The sequence below is a fragment of the Xiphophorus couchianus genome, chromosome 17 (genome assembly GCF_001444195.1).
Source record: "Xiphophorus couchianus chromosome 17, X_couchianus-1.0, whole genome shotgun sequence".
Taxonomy (NCBI): Eukaryota; Metazoa; Chordata; class Actinopteri; order Cyprinodontiformes; family Poeciliidae; genus Xiphophorus; species Xiphophorus couchianus.
The window spans coordinates 15,247,775-15,274,645 of NC_040244.1; the positions used below are offsets into that span (position 1 = coordinate 15,247,775).

Sequence of the window (26,871 nt, forward strand, 5' to 3'; positions counted from 1 at the left end):
TGAATCATGATGTAAAAGCATTGTTTAAGGTTGCTGATTGGCTGAAAGTTGAACCTTTGCCCCATTGGCACCTTTTCTGCCAAACGGGGTTCCCAGAAACACCAAACAAAAGGCACAATGACAAATTTAACACCTCATGAAAGACACCTGATGTTTTTGGATTAAATATAAAAACGTAACACAGCCTCAGAGATGAATAAGCACTGTGTCACCAAGCTATAATTAAGCAGCATCAATGGCTTTCCTTAAAGATTATATGTTTTTCTTCTATTTTGATATAACCATTTGTTTTTAAATTAAGTTCAGCTTTTACATTGCTATTACTTAAGAAAAAAAATCTATTTTAGCCATAAAAACACTAGGTAAAAGTTCAAATGCCATAGATTCTGTACTGAATTGAAAAGTAAGACCAAAATGAAAACCACAAGTCTACATTGGTTAGCGTAAGGCGTAAAGCCCTGTTTGCGCAACAATCCAATGAAAATTTATATTAACTCGTTTACACGACAATGTTCCAAGTACAATCGTTACTATGTAAACAACACAGCAACGGTAAACGTGGAAATGGTGTAATTCCCTCGCCACGCCACTAGCTGGTGCTATATTTTTTGAAACTCAAAACTTTCTACCTGAAAACCAAAGGTCAAAATGGCAGTGAGTAAAGTATGTCTATGGGCAGACGACGAGGTTCAACTGTTGCTCAGAGTGAGTTTGAATGTGTAAAACCACAAAATGTCAAAAAAATGTTGACTGGGAATCATGACCCTCAAAGTACACGAATATATATAAAGATTACTTGGAGCAGGAATGGACGAGTGAGGCTAATTTTCTTTGAACTGTGAGAGGAAACCGGCTGCTTAGGGCCCTGAATTTGGCTGATTCTGACCCCGTCACCGAGGAAACCACCCCTTCGAACTAACACAGTTCAACACCACATGCAGTGTGTGAATCAAACGAGGCGTCTACAGTTCACTACCCTTAAAATGTGCGTGCGCCATTTTGTAATTGTCCACATTCTCACAGTACATATTATTCTGTAACTGTCCTTATGTTTACCATGGAAACGTGGATAGAGTTTGTGTCATGTGCTAACTTGTTGCCAAGGAAGTTGTTAAAGTGAACATTACTGACTCGGGTGTTTAGTGACAACCTTATTGCAAATGTCACAAGCGGAGATGAGGTGTTGATGGATTTATAGCACTTTTAATATCCATAACAATGATTTATTTCAAGCTTATTTGTACTGGCATTGTTACAATAAGATGTAGAAGGTTGCGTTGTTTCTGCCATTGTCTCACTAGGCAACGCGTTAAATTCTCGCCAGTGCTCAGATTTTAAACGTCTGAACCAACCACCATTAACGACACAATTGCCGACAAGGTCTTGGAAACATTATATATTTGGCCAGTTTTGTGAGGAGAAAAATAAAAGCTCACAATAATAAGATAACAACATGTTTAGAAAGCGTTAAAAAATGTTCGTCTAAATACAGGACCAGTAAAAACATTGTGCTTAATCGTACTCACACTGAACAAATGGGTTTCTCTGGACACGCTCCTTAACCAGTACTGGATGGATTAAAGAAAAAGAAAAGCTTTTCCTTAGAAGACAGTTTTTATCTGTCAATGTCAAACTCCTCAATAACAGAAACCTTCGTTCAAACAATGTCTAAAAAGTCCTAAATCCTTTCAGACATACCAGGCTGGTTTCAAAGAAACGCAGTGAAAGTCAGTTGTCAGAACTGTGAAATATTGCTTTGCCTCTTAGAAACCACAGGGTGAAGAAACAAACATGCTTCATTACGCAGATCTCCGTGGAATTTGATAATGACTGATTCATATCGTTGTCAATCTTGTTGCTTCGGCTGCATAACTGAAACTGAGACCTTGTGCTTTTCTCCCTGCTCTTGAGCCATTTTCACTGCAGACATGAGACGTTTTGATTATGTTTTTCCTGCCATATTTGGTCTGGTCATTATTGAACTTACGGAAACAATGTATTTTCAATACTTTGTCTTGTTTCTAGCTACAAACCCTTACTAAAAACATTGTGGCTCATTTATTGTACCTTTGAATTGACCCAAATTCCAACATTCCAATGTTCCTTATTGTGTTAATGACTGTCCGTAAGAGAAAATTCAGCGATAACTATCATTGAGTTGTTAAATCAATGCTGCGCTCGGGTTGCACGCTCAGGGACCAACTTCCAGTAATTTCTGCAAACATTGCATCTAATTAGAGCCATACTCTCCAATGTGAATCAAAGAAGCTGAGGTAGTCGTAAACCCTGCACTGCAAAAATACAAAATGTATGAAGTAATTTTGGTCTAGTTTCTAGTGCAAATATCTTCATACACTTCAAATAAGACAAAACTAACTAATAAGTAACTTTTACCAAGATTTCAGAGCTTGTTTTAAGTGGAAAAAAAACGCTTAATATTGATAAAAAAGGAAGTTCAAGTTCCACTAGCAGATTTTTTTTACACTTTTTCAGAATAAGTGTAAGAAATAATAGTGCAAAATCTGCCAATGGAACGAGTACTTTCTGTTGCGTTGCAACCTTTTGTATCTTATTGCATCAATGGCAGTACAGATAAATTTTAAACAAACTTTTGTTATGGATTAATTTAAAAGTACTAAAAATCCATCAACTGCTCATCTGCACTTGTAGCATTTGGCATAAGGTGGTCACCATCAATGTTTGTACTAGAAACTAAACCAAAAACACTTGGTAAGATTTTTTGAAGTAAAAGCATCATCACATAGTTGTCAACATGATTAATTGTAGTATTACCCAGTTTGACAAATCAACTTTGCCCCTGCTTGAAAAATGATGTTACATTTAATAGGGCCTTATTAATCAGCATTAACGTATTTTGTTGAGATTTAATAGAACACATTAACACATAATTGTGAACTGGAAGGGAAAATAATGCATGGTTTCGTATGAGTAACGCCAGCTTCCACTAACAGAGGTGGGCGGATCAATACAAAAATATCGATGACATTGAGACCAAGTCTACCAGTAATACCAAACATTTTTGACTTTTAAAGCTCATAAATGTCCTTACGCTAGAAAATCTCTTAGATCAATCTCAGTTTTTTGGTAAAAATGTACTTTTCCTTTTTTTTTTTCTATCTACAATGGCTTTCATACGCCATAATCTTTGACAGCAAAACGAAGAGTCTCACTGGCTGAGCTGTTGGTCATGGTAGTCTTTAATTTGTTCTTAAATGACCCGATTGTGCTTCTGTGTTACAATTTAACACTCAGGATTGTACACATGCCTGTGTTTGGTATGAAATTACCTGGAGGTAAGTAACCACATAAACTCTTTTGGTCTGTGAACTCTTAAGATGTGGGATTTAATCCTAACAATGTAAACAAGGTGAGAAATGAATCTTTCAGCGTGCTTCCAAAGGGAATCCCCTCAGCGCGTGTCTTCTGTGCTGCAGAACTCTGTGTAACTTTGTGGGTTTGAATTCACTGTGGATTGAGCTGGTGGCTGAGAACATCACAATGGATGATTCATACTATTTTTATTCTCACAAGTTCTTTAAATAAACCCTCACGTGTTACTTCCAGGCGGGCTTGAATCAAACCTTCCAAACAAAGAAATAAATATTTTAACGTTGAAAATCATAACTCCAAATGCAGTTATGTTGGATAAAATAATAAGTATCCGTCCTGATGAGTCTCATTTGTCAGATTAAAAGTAACGTTTGAAATGAACTTTTACGCAGGCAGGTGCTAAAGGTCCTGTGTGCCATTATGTGAAATCCAGAAGCTGACATCAACACAGCATTTCAGCACGAAAAACTTTTTCTTTTTTTTTTTGGCAAATGTGACTTTTTTTAGAATATATTTGAGAGGTTAGAGAAGCACTTACAACATGCAAAAGATAAAAAATCCCAGTGATCTTTCTAGTCGTTATGCAGACTCCTTTCAGTTTTCGTTTTATGTTCATTAGACTAAGTATATTTCAGGATAGTACCTAACCTTTACTTTAAAAAAAAAATCTCAATCCCACTAAAAATTTTCAACTGTTAAATGGTGTCACGATGAGACAGCTAGTCAGACGGCACAATTAGCTAATTTTTGACAAATTAATATTAACTAAAAAAAAATTTTTATATCCAGGAGATAGAAAACTATTAAATTTTTCAGTTTTTCTCAACCAAACAACGGCCATGTTTTCTTCAGAATTTACACTGGCATCCAAAATGGCAGAATCATCTTCAGGCATAGTAACAGGGTAAATGTTTAGCTCATTGCTACCTGCTGATACCGTGTTTTCAGTCTGAGTTGCTTTAAATGACCAAAATCAACTATTTCTCCCTGTTGGGTAACTGTTAGCCTGTTAGCTAACACAGGTAAATTTTCCATTCAGTTTCTGTTTTATGTTCAAGTAGCTACATTTATTTATCCTTAACCCTAACTTTAAAAAAAAAAAGTTACTCATATAAAATTATCAGGTGTTAAACGGGCTCACTTTTGAACGTTGTTCAAAATGGACAAACATGCCGAAGTCGCATTTGGGTAAAACCAAACCAAACACGAGTCACTTCGACCAACCATGAAAACTGTGAAATCAAAACAGATTCGGAAGGTAAGCCGTGAAAAGAAGAATAAAGACATTTATTATCCTCTTACATGTGTTATCTAATCTTTGGCACTGTAACAATTTGAAATGGGTCTTAATATATATATATTTTTTAAATATTAAATTTCCAACTTTGGGATATATGGGCTTTTTATTCAAAGGATGAAACAAATGAGACCACAAGAAGCAAAACTTGACCGCTGGTCGACATCACGGCGAAGACACTGAAAAAGTTTCTTGTTACACATCTTGGTTGTCTCGCGACCTCTGATTGTGTCGCCGGTCTCGTGCGGGCTTCGTGTCGGGTCGGCGGGACGGGACAGGTCCCTGCTGATGGGTCGCCTTACTACGGACCCGTTGCCAAAACGTTTACGGCAACCATTGCTGCCATGTCCTGCTACTCACACTTCAGTGAAGGCACTTACGAAGTCTCGCTGTGAAGCACCTTTGCAGCCCCTAGCTTCGCATTATCGTCTTAAAAGTCAGGTTTACACCTCGCTTCTTTTTTCTCATTTTCATTTTAAGGAATCTTCTGTCAATAAATAACAAATATATTCATACATCATATAAAGATAGATAACCATGTATTCACTACATGCAATTTCATATAATTTAAATAATTTATATGTACAGTTCTCCGTTGTGCAGTCCTCGCCCTCTCGCGAGAGTTCTTTCGTTACAGCTTGCAGCACATTAGTTTGAAATCGTATTCAAAAGGACCCGAGACTTCTTCAGATGGATAGTTTGGAGCAGAACGTCGTGGTCCTTTACCGCCGCACCTAATCCTGTGGTGCGGTTCGCTGTGGAAATAAAATCCCAGAAAAAGAAAAGTGGACCTCCACTGGTTCTGGTTCAGAGAGACTTGAATTTTACGTCTTGCGTTTCCTCCTCGACAACGCGCAGACGCAGGAAGTGTTTATGCGTATCCACCTCCAGCCCACCATGCCGCTGTGGTCCTGCGTCAGCGCGCGAACAAACGTCTGCGTCGTCTTGCACTGAGAGCTCCAGTTTTTTTCGTCGATTCCCCGGCACTGCCTTTCTTTGGCTCTGGACGGCTCCTCTTCGCCTCGACAGTTCGTCTCGTAGAAAAACTGCTTGACCTCCCGCTTGTCGAAGGTTTTAACTTTGGCCATGACCGTCACGTTGATTCCCCGTAGGTCCATGGCGCTGGTTTTGTCCATCACCCACTTGCTCTCGCTGTCGCAGACGGAATACTCCCCGCGGTAACTCCGGTGTTCGGCCTGCCGCTTCTTCCGCGTTTTGTTTCCCGCCGCCGCTCCCTCCGGCCCGCCGCTCACGAAGTCGTCGGCCAGGTACAGGGGAGGCGGCTGGAGCGGCGGCCGGTCGCTCAGCACCACCCGCGGAGAAATGTATCTCTTGTGGTTCCGCAGAAGGTCAGAGTTCACCAGCGTCACCTGCTGCTCCACGGCGCCTTCGCTGCTCCCGCCGCTGCGGCCGCCCGCGCCCCACGGCTCGCCGTCCTCCTGGTCCTTGAACGGTGAGCTTGGCCCCGAAACAGGGAGGATGGGATCGTGGTGCTTGGCGTCCCTGCCTCTCCCCTGCTGCCGGTGGCTCCCCGGGGTCCGCTCCCTCGTCAGGTCGGCCTGCAGCAGCTGGATTATGAGGGAGTTCAACGGGTCGGGGCTCGGCGGGTGCTGCTGCTGTCCCTTGTGGCTGCTGTTCATGCTAGATGCTTGAATACCATACAGGTACACAAGGGCCATCACATACAGCAGGATGGACATCACTAGATTCACCTGCAAAATCTGTGAAGACATAAAAAGGGAAGAGATATAAGGTTTGTACCCTTAATATGTCCAACTGGGATTTTCTTTCATTTACAGAAGTACAGTGCCTTGCAGGAGTGTTTGTATCATTTTATAGCTTTACAACTAGCCTGGCTATTGCCTTCCTGTGCTATTGCACTTGATTAAAATCACACTTGGGAGAAAGCCCAAGTCAATGGGCTTTCTCCCATTCACTTGGATTCACCTGGTAGAATTTCTACCTAGCCAATTGTTGAACAGAATCTAGTTATTGGTCTAGTTTCTAGTGCAAATGTCTTAGTACACTTTAAACAACACAAAACTAATTTACAAGTAACTTTTCACCAAGAACTAGGAGCTTGTTTTCAGTCAATAATTACTTCATATTCATGAAAAAGAACTAGTTCCACAGGCAAATTATTTCACTTAAAACAAAACATTTTTCCCTTGTTGGTTGAATTATCACATCATTGTGTGTAATAAAAGTGAGAACCTTTCTTTCCAGTTCAGAAATTCACACTATTTTGTGTTCATCTTTTAAATACTATGAAAAAACATGGAGGGTATAGTTACTTTTGTAAGACGGACCTTTTGAAGAAAACACCATTTATTTAGCAATGGGTCTGATTTCCTTATTTGACTGTTTTCCAATAAGTCGTATTAAATCTAGGTCGTGAAAAATGGGGCTCAGAACACCTTCTACGTCATCAAACCGACTTTGTGCATTTTCATTTTCAAAGCAAGAGAATCGCATGAAACGAAAGATTCGCATGGCTTTATAACTCTCAAGATCAGAGGTGATTTCAGCTTCAAGAGCATTTAAAACGGCTGATTTTTAACACAAATCCAAAAGACTCGCGGCACGAGGACGTGCCTTCGACTTAAGCATACATGCTTGGGAATTGACATGTGGCAACTTGTGCGACATACCTCACTTCCATGAAACATCCTCAACTGAAAAACCTTTTGCCCGCTAGCTCTCTAAACGAGGTTGTTGACATTGTCTGTTCCAGCATCTTAACCGGTTTAAGTAACCTCGTCTGTCGCTGTTGTTTCCCACAAAACAATGCTTTCAATTCAGCACATTGTTCACAACGAGCAGAACCAGAACAATATGATCAGAATACAACTTCAACTCGAGTTTATGTTTGTTTGGTATTTTAACTCCTATAAGTTAAAGTTTGACCTGCTTTTTGTAGTCAGTTAAATCTCAATTATCTTAAGCGATGTCGTCAGGTAATTGTTTTTTTTTTTTTTTTACTTAATCTCACCAGCTGAAAGGTTGTTTACATGCGTTCTGGTTCTGAGAAAAAAATGAATTTTACATTTCTGAATTCTAGGAAAGGTGTTGGAAAAAACATATCTGACATAATAAATAAATAAAATTTCACAACCACTATTGACCCTTGTTCAAAAAATTAAAAACAATTTAACGAAACAGAACTGTATTAGCATCTGGAATCATGAGCTTTGAAGTCATTCATCTCCATTAAGACTGGCAAAAAGCTAAAACGAGTGGCGTCCAAGCTTTCTGCCTCGAGGGCCAGAAATGTAAACACATAAAACAAAAAAAAAAAACAAGCTAAGTAAACCACTTTTTAAAAAACAGGCATCTGTAAATATTGTAAGATTAAAAACACGAAGAGTCTTTCATCTCTAGAAAAAAAGAAAGAAAAGACATTCCTCACTGTTTTATTTGGCCGCGGTTAAGAAATGGTTCTGCCCGGGTTTTTAGAAAAACATCCGCTAATTAAAAACCTATTTAACGAAAGATTAACACTATGTTCTGTAGACAATTTAAAAGAATTGTAATTAGTCTGTATCTTGCGCTGTAATGTTTTTATTCCACGTCAACCTTTATTCCACCAAGTATACAAACCAAATTTATGCCAAACCAAATCTTTTTAACCTGTGGGAAGAGTTAGGGGAGTACGCGAGAACACCGGAGCAGGTAGGGGAAACTTCTTCACAGAAAGGCCCAGCTTAGATTTAAACTCTGAATCCTCGTACAATGAGGGAACCACTGTAGAATCACTGCATTCACTTCAAAAGCATCACAAAAAGAAAGGAAGTAAATATTTTAGGTGCTCAGTATTTAGAACTTTCAAAAAGTGCAGAAACAAAGCTAACAGTTAATACTTGGGGCTTGTAGGACGCCACAAAGGAAATATTCTTTTTCAAAAGTTATTCGTCAGTTCTCATTTTGAGCAGTGATGCTTTTGAAAACAATTGCGTGATTTTAGCGTCCATGCATTGTAATGTAGGTTTTCAAATATGACCATATTTGCTTTCAAAAAGCAATCAAAGTGAAACACAAAGTGACAATACTCATCCACGGCTTCAAAACCAAGGTAGGTAAAATATTTAAATGTCAATTTAACTTGCAAAATGTACATCTTAAAATATAAACGATACATAAATTCCCTCCTGCCATCTTAATAACTACCATCTCCATGCTATCAATATTGATGCTTAATGTCCACTAAGCAGTAGATCTAATTTGTGTTTAGGTGAGTTAGGAATGAGTCAATGTTAAGCTTATAAGTGATTCTGATCATTAAGTGGTCTAAACTTAATTTAAAACTAATAATTCATTATCTAAAATATAAACTATAAATCAAGCATAAATGATAGGAATGATTAACTGAAACTCAAAACAGCATCGCCTGTGTAACAAAAATAATGTCATAGAATATTTTCTCCTGCTCATCAATCACTACATTTAGACTTCCAATAAATTACTTTAAACCAAATTTGGATGTTAAATAATTGCCAATTACATTAAAATAGATGCTAGATGCTTTAAATGGATTTTGAGCCATAAATTGCTTAGTAGGACCCTGCAGAGACCCAAAGCTTTTAATTTTCTTTAAGCATTATAAAATGGTGGTTTTTCCTGTTTATTTGAGTCCAGTGGCTGCAAATGGAATTGATTCATTTGCAACTTGTGACCATCTAGTAATATTTTATCAAAGTCTGATGAGAACAGAAACAAGTTAAGAATTAATATTTGGTCAATTATCCTTCCCAATATATAGTCCTGATCTGAAGATATGGATGCAGTCTAAAATCAAAGTAGCATTTGACTTGGCATAGCTCCACCAAGAACTCTGGGAACATTTGTGTAGGTGTCCACTTCTAGTCCTCAAACGCTGATGTTCCTCAGGACTAAAACATGAATATTCACTTGTTTTAGATGTGTCCCATAAACACAGCTTATGTATTGACTAAATTAATTCCTTAATATTGAACCATTCATTTGATTTAGGTGTGTTGGAAAGACTAACACCTGCAATACACCAGGTCTTCAGGAACCCTGGTTTCCAAAACGGTCAACAGACATCCACCATGGAATTTAAACATTTTTCAATCTAATTTTGGTCTGAAACTCTTAATGCGGCATTGTAGCAAAACATTGGTAGATTAGACAGTTTTGTACTTTGAACTCTTTGGGGACGGATTTAGGGAAAAGCTCCTTCCTGCTCCAACGTGTCTCTGCGCCAGAGCACAAAGCATGACCCCCGAAGACACGGATGAGCATGTATGCTGTTGAAGAACCGACTGGCCTTCAAAGAATTCTGACGTCAAACCAAAAAAATCATGTTTGGAATGGATCAGAGCGGACACTGCAGGCCAGTCCTTCTTGTCAAACGTCAGTCTTTCCCCCAGAAATTGTTCCTAGAAGAGTTGAAGCTTCTGTAGCCACGGATGGGATGTTACTCAACAATTTCAACGTGCACATAGACTTAACACTAACTGGTGTCTAAAAGTATTGAAATCAAATTCTTTCTTTCAATGGGTTGCAATAGAAAAAGGCATGGTAATTGCAGAGATAGCCAAAATGTTGCCTTGTTCCAGTGTTTCTTCATGAGAAAATGTGGCAAAGACATGATTTATATAATCATAAGAGGCAAACAGGAACAAGACGAATCACTTAAAGGCCCAGCTGTCAGGAGGTCCCTCACATTTCACCGTCAAGTGATTTCAGAAAGCCTTGTTTACAAGATAACAGCCGTGTACGCCACACTTAACTGGATAATTGTTCTGGGGAAAATGTATTTTTCATGTGATATTCAGATGGTGCCAAGACCTGAAAATAGTCCCAGAACTGGGTGAAACCGGAAAACAGGCCTTTGAAATAAATCCCATCAACCGGCCTAACTACAAATGACTTGGATTAATTTACTGTGAACCGTGATGCTAATTTGATTTGTAAGGAAGCACAGACCTTATTCAAGATTATTCCATGGCGGCTCTCTAGCTAAAGCGCCGCCTTGATGAAAAGTACATAGAGCAAAAGCTACATCCTGCGTTCAATGTGCCACAGCTGAAAAAGAAACGTTTTTATCTGAATTCTCTTTCTAGTCAAGCCATAGAACGCCCCAAAAAGGTCAGAAGTTTGTCACCGTGAAAAATAGCATACTTTTTTCCACTAATCAATAGTTTTCCAGTTTGACAGCTTAACCTGCCTGAGTTACGGATCTCTGCAGCTCCATCAGAGTTACCACATGACACAGTTTAGAATCTGAGCATTCTGAAGGCACTTGAGTTTCTTAAGTTGACTCTTGGCAAAGGGTAATGAAACATTATGGTGGCCCAGAAGGGTCAGCAAAATTCAAAAGCCACACCACCATGGTAAAAAGCCACAATGAAGTTATGCTAAAATTAAATTTATGGTATGCCGAGACAGATTTTTGGTCAAATTAGAATTTATACAAAAACTAAAGTTATACCAAAGGGGAGCCTGTACTAAAATGAAAGCTATGCTAAAACAGAAGGTGTGCTAAAATGGATTTCATGCTAAGAAGGATCTCAGGTTCTGCTAAAACAGATTTTATGTTAAAGATATTTGCGAAAATATGTCATATTAAATAGAATTTAAAATGGAAGAGCTCCTAAAGAAAAAATGATGATAAAGTATCAATTCTGTTTCAGCAGTGCTGTCGTAGCTTTTGTTGTTGCGCTGAGGCTCTACGGTGACCTTCCTAGGCCACCGTAGAGCTCAAACCCACATCACACTTTTCATTAGCAAAGACAATTCAAAAACAAATAAGAAACAACTCTACGAATCCCCCTTTGGGGAGAAATAACTAAATACACCTAAACAGAACTAAATGTTGGCCTATCGCATCAAAATCCCTATGAAATATATTTAATCTTGTTAAATCGTTTCACAGTGTGGACAGTTTTCTGCAGGGTGAGCAGAGGCTGCAGCTCCGTCACTGAATGCTGGATTTTCAGGTTTACTTTCCTCTCGCCAATCATTCCTTTGACACAATGCTTAACAAAACAATACATAAAATAGAATCCAACTGGAATAAATCATCAGTGCCGTTAGCTTGATCCACAAGGAAGGAGGACATGCAGCAACCAAAAGCATTCAGCCATCTGCTTAGCAGCCTGTTTAAACACCATTTGTCTTCTGACAGAAGCAGCTTAGAAAGGTCCTGGCAGCAGAGACAAAGCAGGAAGGACCCGGCTTGTTCACGACAATGAGAGGCACAGGACCAGCTGCTCAGGTGGAAATGACTCAAAGCTCTTTTCTACATAAGATTGTCTGAGTAGGACCTTTGACCTTTGCCTTTTTTTTAAAAGTAGCAGATAAAGGAATCCAACAATAAAACAAGGAGACACGAAACACCTTGTCTGACGTCAACTCTCTTCGCCACCACACTGGTTACCGCGACAAAAAAATTGAGGACAGAATTTACAGCTTTCTTTTAATTTATGCGAGATCCTCACAAAGTAGCACATAACTGAGAAAAACTGTACTCCCTCCTTAGTCTGAGACCCCTAAATGCAATCCAGCCCAACAGGTGGATTGACAGACCAGGAAAAAGAACATTAATGACGGAAACAGCAGCGAGGCTGAGAAAATACAGGAAAAAAACCTGGAAGAAAGTCTGTTTAGATTGATGTCAACATGTAGAAACCTTTGAATGCATTTTTTTCCCCTCACACCTCAAAGTGAAGCGCCACCTAGTGTTAAGTCAGTCATAAACGTCTCATGAAACATGATAACGTTTGTAGTTATATAGTGCTGAAATATAAAAAGATTCAAGCATCTGCAAAGAACTTTAAGTTTAATTATGACTCTGAAATCTTTCACTTATTTGTTTGACATTACGCTGCGTTCGGATAAATGGCTGGATGTTCGCGTCTAAAGGAAATGTGGTGAAAAATTCATGTCTGAAAATTCAAACGCTGGATTTTTGTTACATATTTCTCTGCTAAAAGCAACATGCACAGTGAGAACAATGTATAGGACAAATGCAATAAGTCTGAAAACTCAACTAGAATTCGCCTTTGAATTTGGCATTCTAACATAAGAAGGTAGAGGTTTAGAATCAACTCCAATATCAAAATCCAATATGGCGACTGGACATATAAAAGATAACGGAAGTCACATTAATAAAGTGCTTATTTGCTCTTTTGGTTCTGGTCTGACAGACTGACTTTCATAACTGCAGTGTTACAGCTTGACTCCACTTGACATGTATAAATGCATGTATATGTATAAATATAGAAAAAACTAGAAATTGATTTGGGTTTATTTCAAATGATCAACATGGAGATGGAACGGAATAGGGGGGGGAAGTTTTAAAGGGAAAGAAGGACTAGAGGAGAGAATAATGGAGAACACAAGAAAACATTCTACCAGTCTGCTTCTACACCTGCAGAAAGAGAGAAAAAAAAAATCCCCAGAGAAAAACAACATATCACTTACAACAGCAACATCGCTGAAACACACTCTACCGGTTAATATAAGAGGTGTTCAGTGGCTCCCACAGACCAACACAGTGTGTATCTGGAAACACCGTGTGTGTGTTTTTTTTTTGTTTTTTTTTTACCGTGTTGTTAATTTTGTAATTGCATAGAAACCACATCATTACTGGCTTGTTTTGGTAATAACAGTTCGCCTCATCGCAGAGCATGACACTTAGCAAATCTGAATAGACTTACCATCTCTTACTGTCAGCGATGTTACAGACGAGAAACCTTCATTTGCAATGAAAGTTCTCCAACGTTTGCTAATGTATCGTAGCAGATCCGGTACATGTACAGCACACAAACTGGATTTTAAGAGGAGATAAGGATCCACCTCCAGATTAGCATTCTGGGATGTGCTGCTAATCATACAACGTTATCTGACTTACAGGAAAATATGTGAAAATGAACAGGTCAGGACAGTTTACCTACACATCTTAAAACGAGATGAATAATAACTAAAACAAGCTTTCTTTGGTTTTGCAAAGTGCTTCAGTATGTTTCTTCAATTCCCTTCCACACTTACAAAAGTGACTCTTCCTAACAACGAACCAATACAACTCGGAGAGCTTGACTTGCCAATTTTCAACGACTTTTGTAGCTTGGAAACGAAAAATTGAGCCACAAATTGTACAGCCTTTTTTTAAACAACTAGATTTTAGAGAAACCGCTAAGAAGATTCAGATCAAGACGAGCAAAACTGCAATGAGAAAGTACCAAACATTTGACCGCCGTTTGCTGTAGTACGATACTGACCGTATGGAAGTACCTACCATAGAAAACGCATCAATTTAGTTGACTGGAAAATTTTGATTGATTGATACATATGTCGGTGTATCTGTATGTACACAGATTTAAAGAAGAAGAAGAAGAACACTTCACTTCACCAGGAACCAGCTAGCCATTAAGTCTAGTATTCTGAGGGATACACACAGTCATAATTTTTTCTTTTCTATTCCACTCTATATCTGGACATAAAGTTCAGTTTTCTTAAAAAAACTCTCTAAACTTAACTGTTTAGAGAGCTACTAACTGAATTAAGAAGAAAATGGTTCCTTGCATAGAATAAAAATGCTGAGGCGAGTTAATCAACGTCAGTAACATGAGTTTAAGTAAAGCTGCACTGAAATTACAAAGGACTGAATTATATGTGCACTATTTGATGATTTATTTATTATCTCTAACTAATCTCATTTTGGCAACAAAGATGGCGACATAATGAATTAGTAAATGAAAATGACATATTATTGGAGAACTTCAAAGTTCTTTATTTTTCTTTATATAAAAAAAAAAGTCCCGTTGGGAAAAAAATGAAATTATACTTTATTTATTTGGGATTACAAAAACTCCGTCTGTAGTTTCCAAACATGAAAAATGCCAATATATATATTTTTTTCTCTGACAGCTGGAGTGATTTAAATGTTTTAAATGTCACTCAGGGCTGATACTGCAACTGGTCATTATTCGATTTGTGTAATCATGTCAGCATGTAGAGGAATTACCACTGACCCTGGAAGACGACGCAGAAAACACACCCAACCCTCCATCACAAGACCGACAACAAAAACACACATCTAAGGTCAACACTGAACCGTTTCGGATCAGTTCCTCTGTTAGAGGACTTTTGTTGTCACCTCTAAGAGGGCTGGTATTATAAAACGGTAAAATGTTAACCAGGGTTATAATAGTTTTGGGGTTTTCATTATAGTGACTTTTTGTCAAATTCAGCTAGTTTTAATTGGTTTTTAGCATACTTTGGTTCATTTTTAGGTGCAGAATTCCAAAAATGTCAAAGTATTGCATTGTGATAATAGTAATGAATACTCAGAAGTATACATTTTCAAAAAATGTATTCAATTATTGTTGAGCAATCAACTGACTCTGGAGTTTTCTCCCAGCTTTTACAGATTAGCATAATTACTGCCAGGAGGCGTACTGCAGGAGCTGACGTAGACCGCTTATCAATTTCGCATCAGTTCGAAAGGCTAATAAATACCATAAACACCAAAACAAAGAATATTATATCTATACCTTCAGTATGTTTTAATTTTTTTTTTAATCAACGCACAATATAGTTAAAGTTAGTATGGTTCCTCCAAACTAATTACAGCTTATTAACGAAGATTTCAGTTTTCATTAGTTTTAGTTATAATAACTTTGACGTCAATTTTGTGGCACTCACAGGATGGGAAACACAAACTTAAAGCAGAAGGCCATTGATTAGCAGATCTTTAGTCTTTAATCTGAACAAATTAGATTTCCCTCCCCTCACACTTCCAACATGCCTCACTGGTTTCCCCTAGCAACTCTCAGAACTGTTCCACTTGTAGTTAGTTCTCTAAATAGAGGTGAGACTTAACGCTGACGCCAGGATTTCTAACTGCATTCAAAGCTTTGCTATGGTCATTTAACGGTAAGGCCTCGACTAACCCCTACACACACCGAGGCTGCACGCCCACACACACACACCTGTGAGAGGAGGGGCAGGTTTCTAAGAGAGAAGAGCATGTAGTGCTGTAGCAACATTGTCTCAGGCATGTAATAGGTTAGAGGCTAATGTTGTAGCTTCACACCATGTGAGCTTTTAACACCTAATTGATGGGATTGAAGCAGATAATCACCCTTAAGGTGGCAACGTGTTAGCAGGAACACTCAGGTTTCCTGAGTTGTTGCACCGGCCTCGTCGCCGCGCTGCCTTGGCTAATGAGAGGTGACATAACTTGGGCTCCTGGGTTTATGTAAATCAAACATGGTGTGGTGTTTAGCATGTGCCAACACGTTCTGTGGAGAACGCCAGTGGAACGTGCCATAAAATAAACACGCAATTACCTTGAAGCATTGTTGGGTCGATGTGGATCACAAGTTACATTACATTACAGTTTTGCTCGTCTTGATCTGAATCTTCTTAGCGGTTTCTCTAAAATCTAGTTGTTTAAAAAAAGGCTGTACAATTTGTGGCTCAATTTTTCGTTTCCAAGCTACAAAAGTCGTTGAAAATTGGCAAGTCAAGCTCTCCGAGTTGTATTGGTTCGTTGTTAGGAAGAGTCACTTTTGTAAGTGTGGAAGGGAATTGAAGAAACATACTGAAGCACTTTGCAAAACCAAAGAAAGCTTGTTTTAGTTATTATTCATCTCGTTTTAAGATGTGTAGGTAAACACATTCTTACAGCACATTCTTAGCTAGCGGCGTGTTCGCGTGCAACGCATCATGAGAGTGACGTTATTTTATGCTTGAGCTGTTTTCAGTGTTTCAGTTCAAGCATAAAATAGTGTAGATTAAATTTACACTACTGGTTCAAATCTCTTCTGTATCTTCAAAGCATGCTGGTCACATGTATTCACTGTCCTGTTGCGCTTTAAAGGGGCAGCATTAAGTGTTTTCCAGGCACATACTGCCATTTTATAGCATAATCAATCAAAGTAACTATGCCAACTTCAGTTGTTATAAAAGTGCTGCATGTATCAAATACGACTTAAAAGAAATTTTACTTTGCCTTGAAATCGGGCCTTTGTCTCTTTAAGAAGCTCCTGCTCTTTTTGAAACTACGCCTTCAGGAAGTTATTACAACATGGCTCCTCTATTAACCCTTTTGATGAGGGAATAACATAGTAACATGACAAATAGCTAAGAAAAGGTCGATTTTACATAATAGTGCTCCTTCACAGCATACCTTTACTGTTGTTTGGCATTTTCGGTTACTTGGTAAAATGTTGTTAATGTATATTTGCAAAGTTTTAAACTTCTCACATAACACTGTTCAGTCCGTTTGCTCAAAATGGGACGAGAGTAAACTACAACCTTACCAACATAGGCTGGCAGAGCATTAATCAGGGTAACAACCAAGATCTCCAGGGTAACTCTGGAGGAGCTGCAGAGACTAACAATTCAGGTGGAAGAATCCATCAACTGAGCAACCTGAAGCAGGTCACACAACTTTTACTTCTGCAGCCAGTTCACTTACACCAGTTAAACTCTAAATGTCCAGCCTTGCGGTTTCATTCAGCAAACGTTGAGGTTTTTCTTTCCAAGTAAATTATTAACACACTGAGAAATAATTAGCAAATCCCTACGGTTGCCGTCGTAGATACGAAATTTACCGAATTCTGCAGCGCCGGTAGCAACACAAGTCGCATCATGTCATCAATCCGCGTGTGTGATTCCGGGATGCTTGTGTGTAGCTCTTAAATGTTTGCTGAATCCTACAGAATGAATCACCACTCCTCCAGTGAAGCCAGTGTACCTTTCGCATGCTTCCTCCTTGCAGCAGAATGCAGGTGCCAGTCTGGTGAGCGCAACATTTTTTTTTCTTGTTTGCACTAGTGCAGCAAAAAATTCATGTCTTTTTTTCTTGCAACATAATCTACTTTTGTTTTTTTCCTCACTTCAAGGCCAGCACAAGTAAAAGTGAGCAAAGGGAAGGATCCTCTCCTGTGATTGTCTCTGTCTGTCTACGCAATAGATGTGTTTCCATTATAAAAGTGCTCAAATCTTTGCCTATGTTCTCCTAATGTCAGAAAAACTCAATTTTGCAACTGCAGCGTTTCCACCTTATTTCCAATAAGAAATCAAATTTAAATCACAAGTGAATAAGTTTGCTCGTGCGATAAGTCATTAAAAATCATGAATGAAAACAGTTGGTTGAAATATATTAATAATTCAGTCATGACGTCTCATTGTCTATCAACCAATCAGAGGAAACGTTGATGTCTTGGAAGAACAAGCCCCGCCTCCTTTGGAGCGGCTTCATATTTGGTGTTTTGGGCAAATTTTAGTCGGACATTTTACAGTTATAGATTCAACATGTTGGAATGACACACAGCTTTTTCTGAACTGTGACGCTGTGAGGTCTCTGGTGGAGCCAGCTGCACACGACCTGACAAAAACAAAAACAAACCATCATCCTAATGCCACTTCCTGCCATTTTCTTCGCTGTTTCTGCCAGTAGTGACATCCGCCTGTTGATCACGTGACTCCTCTGATGCGACAAAAGGGTTTCCACTGCAGTTTTACCACATTTTTTTTTCAATTTAAATTTTTTCCCAAACTGCTGTGTTTCCATTAAGCAAATGTATTTTTAGAACTTCAATTTGCACACTTCTATATTGAATGGAAACGCAGCTAGCCTCTGTATGTTCCAATTGATACTGTCCAATTAGCAAAACAGTTTAGTACAAGGTTAAAAAAGCAGGCGTGTGACCAAGTATGTTCCATTTTGACACGGTTGAAAAACGTCCTCCTAGTCTAGTGCAACACTTTTTTATCGGAAAACGTGAGGATTTTTTTTTAAAAGTTTCACTACGCAAATTTATTTTCGTAATTTCTACATGTGCAATTTTAGTGTTAATGGAAACACATACGTTCAACATGATGTTTCACGGCGTGATCTATGGAGCATCAGCTGCAATGCAAGAACTGAGCACACCAAGGCCTGTAACGCATGCAGGCTCTACAAGTGAGCCAATGTGCTGCATTTATTAACAAAAAACATCTAGTCAAAGCCGGATCAGAGCATTAACCTCCTGAATGGAGGAAATAAAAAATGAAACCTCTCCTGGTTAGTTCACCGTTTCCTGTAACAGGTGTTCCTCCCTGTTTTCACTGATTCGCCCAGGAGATCCATGGCAGACGGTTATCAACCCTATGAGAGTCTAACATGACAAACACCGATGACAATGTCCAAACTGACCAAACAAAATGATATCTCAACACAATATGTGCTGGGATACATAACGGTTCACCAAAATTGACCCCATCATTACAACATTTTCTTTTTGGAAAAGTTAAAGCTTATTGTGACTGTTGAACAGGTGCTTCTTTTTTTTTCTTCAAAATTTATGTTTGTGCTACAATTTAGCTAAAGTTGAACGTCCTAGGATGTGCTGTGGTGGTGCAGGGATTAAGCACAACCCACATAAGGAGGCCTTAGTCCTCGACGCGACTGTCACAGGTTCAATTCCCGGCCTGGCGACCTTTGCAGCATGTCTTCCCCCTTCTCTCATTACCCACTTTCCTGTCAATTAACTATCAAATAAAGGCCACTAGTGCCAATAAAATAAAATAAAAACTCACTTAAAAAGTTGAACGTCCTTTCAAAGTTTGAACATGTCTGAACATGCCTACTTTCTGCGGCTCTACGCCTTTAATCAGACGAAGCCCAACCCGACGCTTCAGCTGTTCCTGGCTAAAGATGGATTACTTCTGTTCTCAGAATTCGCTTCTGCTGATTTACGTTGGAATTGGAATGAAGCGAAATACAGCTGAAGAATGTAAACGTGAAGCAACCACTGAAAGCCCAGAAGGTGTGATCCGCTAAAGCTCTGGGAGGATGGAAATCCTTGACCCATACGTTAGGCTGCGACTGACCAGAAGAATCACCTGGTTCTGAGAAACAAGTTTTGTAGTTGGACTCGTTGACAAGCCAGATAAATAAGCCAGTAAACACAATCAGTCACTTCCATCTGGTCATCTGCCCAATTATTAAGAGTTGAAGGGACTGGTATGACATTATCCTGTAAAAGAGGCAAAAGTTGATATCTTCAAATGTGTGTAATCTGTATCTGCTCTGTAAAAAACATGCCAACGTATCACATGTTCTAAGAATAAGTTCTTCTGATGCCATGATGATGTTGGTGATGGCTCAAAAGGATTGACCGCTAATCTAAAATCTGGTTAAAAGCAATCTGAAGAAGTTTTCATTGAAATTTTTACTTTATTACTTATTACTGTATGTAGAATCTATTTGAGTTCTGTAAAGGCAAAGAAGGAAAAGTCAGAGAAATGGACAAGATAGAACCTGATTGGCTAACCGTTAGCTACTAAAAATTCCTACAAGCAAAAATAGCTCCTTCTTAGTTAAGAATACAAAGTCTTAGCATTCTCAGCTTAGAATTAGCTAAGCTTCAGCTAAAAATGCTAATTCTTGGCTAATTAGAATTAGCCAAGAATTTGCATTGGTAGCAGCTAACATTAGCTTCTAAGAAAACAGAAGAGCTTTTTCTGTTTTCTCTAGTTAATCTAAAATATTTACTGTGACAAATTAATGCTTATTCTTTTAAACACAGTTGGAGATTTATAAAGCTTTATAATTAGCTTTTGGAAGCAGCACTAAGTTCTCTGCATGAATTTCATATGAAATACGCAGAACAACCTCAGTCTCTGGGTGAATCAATCCTGAAAACCTGAAACACTCATATTGTCTTCCAAGCAGTTTGTAATATAAAACCTTCTATTCGTTAAAATAAAATGTTCTCATAAATTTGGGTAAAATCGTTTCTCAATCTCTTGAACCCAATAAAACATGCATCGTCTCGTCCCGTGAAGAAGATGTCATTACCAAATAGATCATTACCATTATTATTGGTTCACGAAACACAGACAACCGTCTATCAAGAACATTGCGCACCATGTTAGAACAGCTACTGTGGAAGCATAACCAAACACTCGTAAAAATATCGGATTTTCTGACATTCAAATAAAGTCACAAACTATAGCCGATTCAAAAAAAAAAAAAATCCTTCTTACTTTTGATTGCCCCGGTAAAATGTGGATATTATCATAAAAGAAATCAGTTTATTGGCAGTAACGGGAGCAAGTTGGCACACATCGGTCTAGTTAACACGGTGGTGGATCACAGCAGACAGGCATAAATCTGGCAAAGAGGCAACACTATCAGTGCTAATTGGAGTAGTTACTTCACCACAGGCTGCTGGAGGAATATACCAGAATCGCTGTAAAGATACTGTAAACCACGCCTCGGGACATTCCTAATCAAAGGATTTTCTTTGGCAACACAAAGAATCAGTCTTCAAAAAACAATGCTTGCTTGTTCTTACTGTTGAATCATAATGCTTGAAGAAGGTTTGCTTGTAGGTTACCTTCTCTGTGTGAAGTATGAACATGTAGGCCCTAACAGCCCTCAGAAAGTTGTGGTCTAGACTGTTAGGTTATATGTCTTTTGGCAGTGAAGTGCTGACAGGACGGTTTAATTACAACGTTCATATAAAGTTTCCAACTTGGAGCAAAAAGAATAACAGAATTTTCAGCATCCAGGTGATTTTTCTGGGTTATTTGCTGAAATGTTCAGTTCAAAACCGTATCATCCATCAATTAAACCATCCAACTAGTCAAAGGTCCAGCAAGCTAACCAACGAGTCACAAAACTAACCGAACAAACTGGACAACCAATAAAACGCTTAACCAACTAATCAGCCCACCACCCAGCCAAGAAGTCAAAGAACCAATAACTGAGCAACTAGTCAACCAACCATCAGATAACCAATCAACCAGGAATCCTAAGGTCCTAGTTAAAGACAACAATTAGGCCAAGTGTGTTTCAGTGTTTTTACAGGTTGTATATTTGAAACTCAAAGATTAGTTCCTGGTTCCTTTGATTACACCTAACCTCACCTGAAGTAGATGCACTTATCACAATAAAACAAGCTTCAATGTGTTAAGATAAATAGAGGAATAATTGGCAATCCCCTGATAATGGCATTAAAGAATAATTTGAATGTTTCCTGAAGGAAGTGTGGAGGACGGTTCTTACTAACCCAAAATCTCAAAGGATTTAGAGATGTTGGGTTTGTGACCAACACATCACTGTTTAACCTCTGAACTAAAGGCGGCCAGCTTGCTTAACTTCTCCAGATGCAGCTTTAAATTAAGAACCAGCTGTTTATTAAACTCAGTAAATATTCAGCAGTGGTGAATATTAAGACAAAACTTTACCTTTTCCTCTAGTCATAGATTGATTGACTTGCAGTTGGGGTTTTTTCCGGAACAAATCTATGTTTCTGTTGGATTTTACCATCCATTATTTGACTTACTTTTGTCATGTTCAAGCTTGACTTAACTATGAATCTTAGCTTTTGGTTGTTCATCCTAAGCATGTGAAGGCAGTCGCCCCAAACAAATTAGCGATGGATGACTGCGTTCAGAGCAGAAGCAAGTCTAAACCAGCGATCCTACCAAGGAACTATATTTTATTAAGATTGATTCATCACCACTCAGTGCTAAAAAAGAAAAAGGCAAATCAATGGAATTTAAATTCAAAATGTTACATCTCCAACTGCATGTCACTTCTTACAGGAAACATGGTAGCCACATTTCCAAATGCTACTGATGTCACAAGTTTACTCTTGATGCCTATGGAGTCAATATGTAATACCCTTCTTTTATTTTATTTAGAAACCCCAAAATTCACTTAAATTCATGGTCTCAACAGTATTGAGGCAGATTATTGTACAGATCTGAAAGTCTGGATTCTCACAACCATTAAGATGAAGCAGATCAACCTTTGGAAGAAGTTTTGTTTGAAAGTAATAGAAATAGGATAAGTTCTGAATTATTAACGATTCCTATCGAAATCAGAACGTGAACATGCTAATGCTAGTCTTCAACTTCAGGAAACTACTGTGAAACATCATTGTAAGTAAGCAAAAGTTGTATCTACTGAGAGTCCTAGCTGCATTAGGAGGATAAAGCTTTAGACAAAATAAAATAAACAAAAACTAAATAGATTTCAATAACATCTTAATTGTTGCGAGGACCCAGATTTTCAGCGTCGTCAAGGAGTTCTATCAAAACAGAGGCTTGACATTCCAACAACAACCAACAAAATCACCAGGAGTGAGACGTTTATTTAAAGAATACTGTAACCTGTACGAATCAAGTCTGATGCATCTTTGAGGACAAATTTTAAAGCTATGCATGTTTTCGATGAAGTATTCTTAGAACATCTAAGGTAGATAAGTTAAGATAACACATTGTTCAGCTTTCTTAGGCTTAAGTTTAGCTTAACTTCCTTAGTTAAGCTTTATAGGAAGGACTAAACTCACAAGAGTATTAAGTGACTTAGATCAGTATTAGGAACAAAAAAATAATTATTTCCAGACATTCCTAATCTGCAGCTGTTGGAAATCTTTCTGTATTACAACGGATTAGATTTATGTAATAGACTGAGCAAACCTGAACCGAGTCTAACTGTACTGAACTGAAATAAATGTTACTAAGGTAAATCAGATTGAGTTTCAAAATGTGATTTGAATTATTTAAATGAGTAATTCAGTTAAATATTTTTGAATCTACGAATCTACATATTTTAGTTACAACAGTTACTCAAATCTGTTTTATCTTTATTTACGTATTTCTAAATGCTAAATATAGTTGATCTGTGATTTCAATAGAAACGACAGACTTATAAACTTAAAAATAAAAGGTGAATGACTGATGGCAACTTTTATACACGAGTTTGGCTGCCTATTAGAAAACCTTGGTAGGAAGCTGAAGGTTTGTCAACCAGAATCCCTACGGTTACTTCTGTTGGGGATAAATCTCTCTTGATGAGGCTGGATTGGTGGTCAAAGTCACATACACTTCGATTTTTAGTCAATTATATGTTACAAAGCATTGCTGACGAGAAATAAGTTAGTAGCCATCATAGCACACATAAAGAGCCGATGGTAGGAATGGCTGGTCTTATCCAACTGAGGCAATATTGTAAAAGTGTCACATTTCAAACTTTTGAACCCAAAATAGATATTAGACCAGTAATGAAACCCATGTGTGTTCTGTACGGCCCTAGTCAATATTAATTATCATCAAACAATAACATTATACAGACACACAGCTTTGACCCTCTTGTTGGAGTTTAACTTTCCTTGGGGGGTCTCCACTGGAAGTTGTTGCATCAGGAGAACCACAGCTGTACCATTCCGAGGCCGTGAGAGGGATGATGGCGTTGCCACGGAGAACCCGGTTACAACTCCCACCTGCCCGTCCACCCGCCCACCCCCAGTCGTGGTCGTTTGCAGGCTTAGCGCTGTGAAGCAGCGTGCCAAACCCGGCAAATCCTCCAGAGGGATTTTCACCCTGCCATGTCTGAGCCCGATCCCTGCTGTCCGATTGACTCCAGATGTTTCTGCACATATAAGCCACATCCAGGTCAGTCTGCAGCGTGATCTCCAGCCAAGCATATGCCCCCACAAATACTAATTCTTCCAACAAAGACAGAATATTAAAAAAAGAATAAAAACCCTGTGAAACACTGTATGAGTCAGAAGTGATAACCCTAATCATCTGTCATCTGAGCTATGGAGGGGAAGCATAGCTCTCCACTGTGCTACATAGAGCTTAACGAAAACCCCCAAAATTCTGTTACATTCCCCAGTATGTCTTAAAAAAAAGACTGAGATACATTTTTGAAATGTCAACTTTTTTAAACATTGATGCGTCTTGATACCCGTAACTGGCACATGCCTTCTTTTGTCCATATGGTCAGCGTAGTTAGGAGTATACAGTACGTCTATGTATATAAGACCCACAGAGGGTCTACCAGTAAAGACATTCTATGTTGTAACTCTACATTATTTTTGTCCTATGCTGTAAATTTCCCCTTGCTGTACAGTCTATTGCTTCCTATTTTTATTATTTTATTTTATTTTTTTACTTTTATAAGAATCTGAATGTTTCTATAAATCTGTCAGGGCACATTTACCGTAACTAAAATGCTAGTTGTGCTAACCCTAAAGCACCAATCATAAACATTGACTCTGCGACTGCTAATGCGCTACACCAACACAGCATGAAGCAGAAGCTAATGCTGGAGGGCTAACGTGAATAAAAGTTATATTTGCCTTTGAAAAACTACAAATCTCAAGTAAAAATGAATTTTGAGATAATGTACATGTTCTATCATGCCCCTAGATATTGTATTCATATTATTAAATTATTGAATGTTATTTCTTCAAGTAATGGAGGGTAAAAAAAAAAAGAAGAGAGAACGTGAGAGGAAACAGAACTGCTGCGTAAACGGCCTTCTTTTACTTCCAAATAACAGCTTGAATATGCGCTTGCTACTTGAAGGATTTTGAGAAGTCGATGTCAAACTTTATTCAACTGATAGTTTACAAAACAGCCAAGTAAATAAGCACTTCAGAAAAATGTAACCAGAGGAAACTAAGGGCAGTAAATATTTTCAAAGATAGCAAAAGTGTTAGAACTAAACAAAAAATGAGTTCTGCTTATTAGCACATTAGCAGGCATGTGCCTCCCACTTTATTCTATTCTATTCAGTTCTATTCTGATCACAGTTCGTGTGTTTTTGAATTTATATATATATATATATATACAGTACAGACCAAAAGTTTGGACACACCTTTTAATTCAATGAGTTTCCTTTATTTTCATGACTATTGACATTGTAGATTCACACTGAAGGCATCAAAACTATGAATAACACATGTGGAAATATGCACTAAACAAAAAAGTGTAAAACAACTGAAAATACCCCTTATATTCTAGTTTCTTCAAAGTAGCAACCTTTTGCTGTGATTACTGCTTTGCACACACTCTGCATTTTCTTGATGAGCTTCAAGAGGTCGTCACCTGAAATGGTTTTCACTTCATAGGTCAACCTGCCCTGTCAGGTTAATAAGTGGGATTTATTGCCTTATAAATAGTCATGAAAATAAAGAAAACCCATTGAATTAGACAGGTGTGTCCAAACATTTGGTCTGTATTGTATATATATATATATAAGCACTGCCAGAGTTGCCACAGTGGTGATCTTGGTTAGAATATTAGAAATTCATTCAATGGATTTATTTTACTATTCAAAATCCATTTTCTAAGTAAAGGCTCAACTAAAGGTAAGTGGATATTTTTGTTTCAGATGAGAGAAATGATTTCACAGGGTGTCCAAAACATCAGCCATCTGTATGAATCGATTTTTCATACACATGAGACCATAATGAGATTTGAAATGTACGTTTTCCCATCAAAGCCTCAATAAAAATTGCAGTATTTTGTTGGCAAAACTTGATCTGTAATTGACAATACATTTCATCCGAGCGAATCCGACACCCCTAAGTGTACATGGATGAGCCTGCTAAGGCGCGTAGCTCACCCTGCCACCTCCACCTCTCACCAGCCCGTCTTTGAACCCCACAGGGTGTCAGGGTGAGTGCAGGGAAGGGCAGAATTCCAGTCATAACAGTGAATTACCCTGTGAATGTTTCGCAGCCCTGAGCCAGGTGACTCATTGGCATTCATGGCTGATTATCTCCTCAGAAAAAAAATAAAATAAAATTAAAAAAACGGGTTTGTGCATGTGTTGACGCAGAAAGAAAGTGGCTTCGTTTCGGTTTTTGTGCGCCTCAGAGACGGAGGGGAGAAAGTGAATCCACAGCTTATGCAAAGGGACGTTTCTGAGAAGGTTCAGGTCAAAGTGTAACGCGTGAGGACGGAATGTTCATCCGTCCACACACACACCTACAGGTACATTTCCTTCACCTATGTCAAAACTCACACCTTGGAGTAAGAGTGGTCTGACTTTAAAAAGGCGGCAGAAGACCAATTTCCTGTTGACTCTAAACGCTGCAAACCGTAATGAGACTCATACGGATTCAGTTACAGTGTCATTTTTAACCAGAGATGATGACAAACATGGCACCGAAGATACAAAAAGTGACAATTTAATGGAGAATTGCATCAACTCATATTCCGTCGCTTTCAAACATTAGATTGTGTAACAGTGAGTTTATGGGAACGTCTGTGTCTTGGACAGAGTTTGGACTTTATAGCTGCTTTCTGTCCGTCAGCAGGTTCACCCATTAGCAGAAACCAATGCTAAGTTAGCATAAATAAGCACATATTCATACTGTAAATATTTCAGACAAGACTAATGGATGTCAGACTGCTTTTTTCTCTACTAGTGATTCATAATTTGACCTTAT

At 38.4% G+C, this 26,871-nt stretch overlaps 1 protein-coding gene and 1 long non-coding RNA gene across 2 annotated transcripts in view; one reads left to right on the plus strand and one right to left on the minus strand.

The window, feature by feature from the left end:
• Positions 1-1,381: 1,381 nt before the first annotated feature.
• The window catches only part of ntf3 (neurotrophin 3), a 40,990-nt gene continuing 15,500 nt past the window's right edge, over positions 1,382-26,871 (minus strand). Inside the window, exon 2 of the mRNA XM_028044117.1 lies at positions 1,382-6,369. Within this exon, the coding sequence (XP_027899918.1) occupies positions 5,473-6,369 (897 nt within the window). The 3' untranslated portion in view covers positions 1,382-5,472. The remainder of the gene's footprint in view (positions 6,370-26,871) is intronic.
• Positions 16,754-18,117, plus strand: LOC114161073 (uncharacterized). Its single transcript, XR_003598931.1, has 2 exons — positions 16,754-17,423; positions 17,527-18,117. It is a non-coding gene; the product is annotated as an uncharacterized LOC114161073 (long non-coding RNA).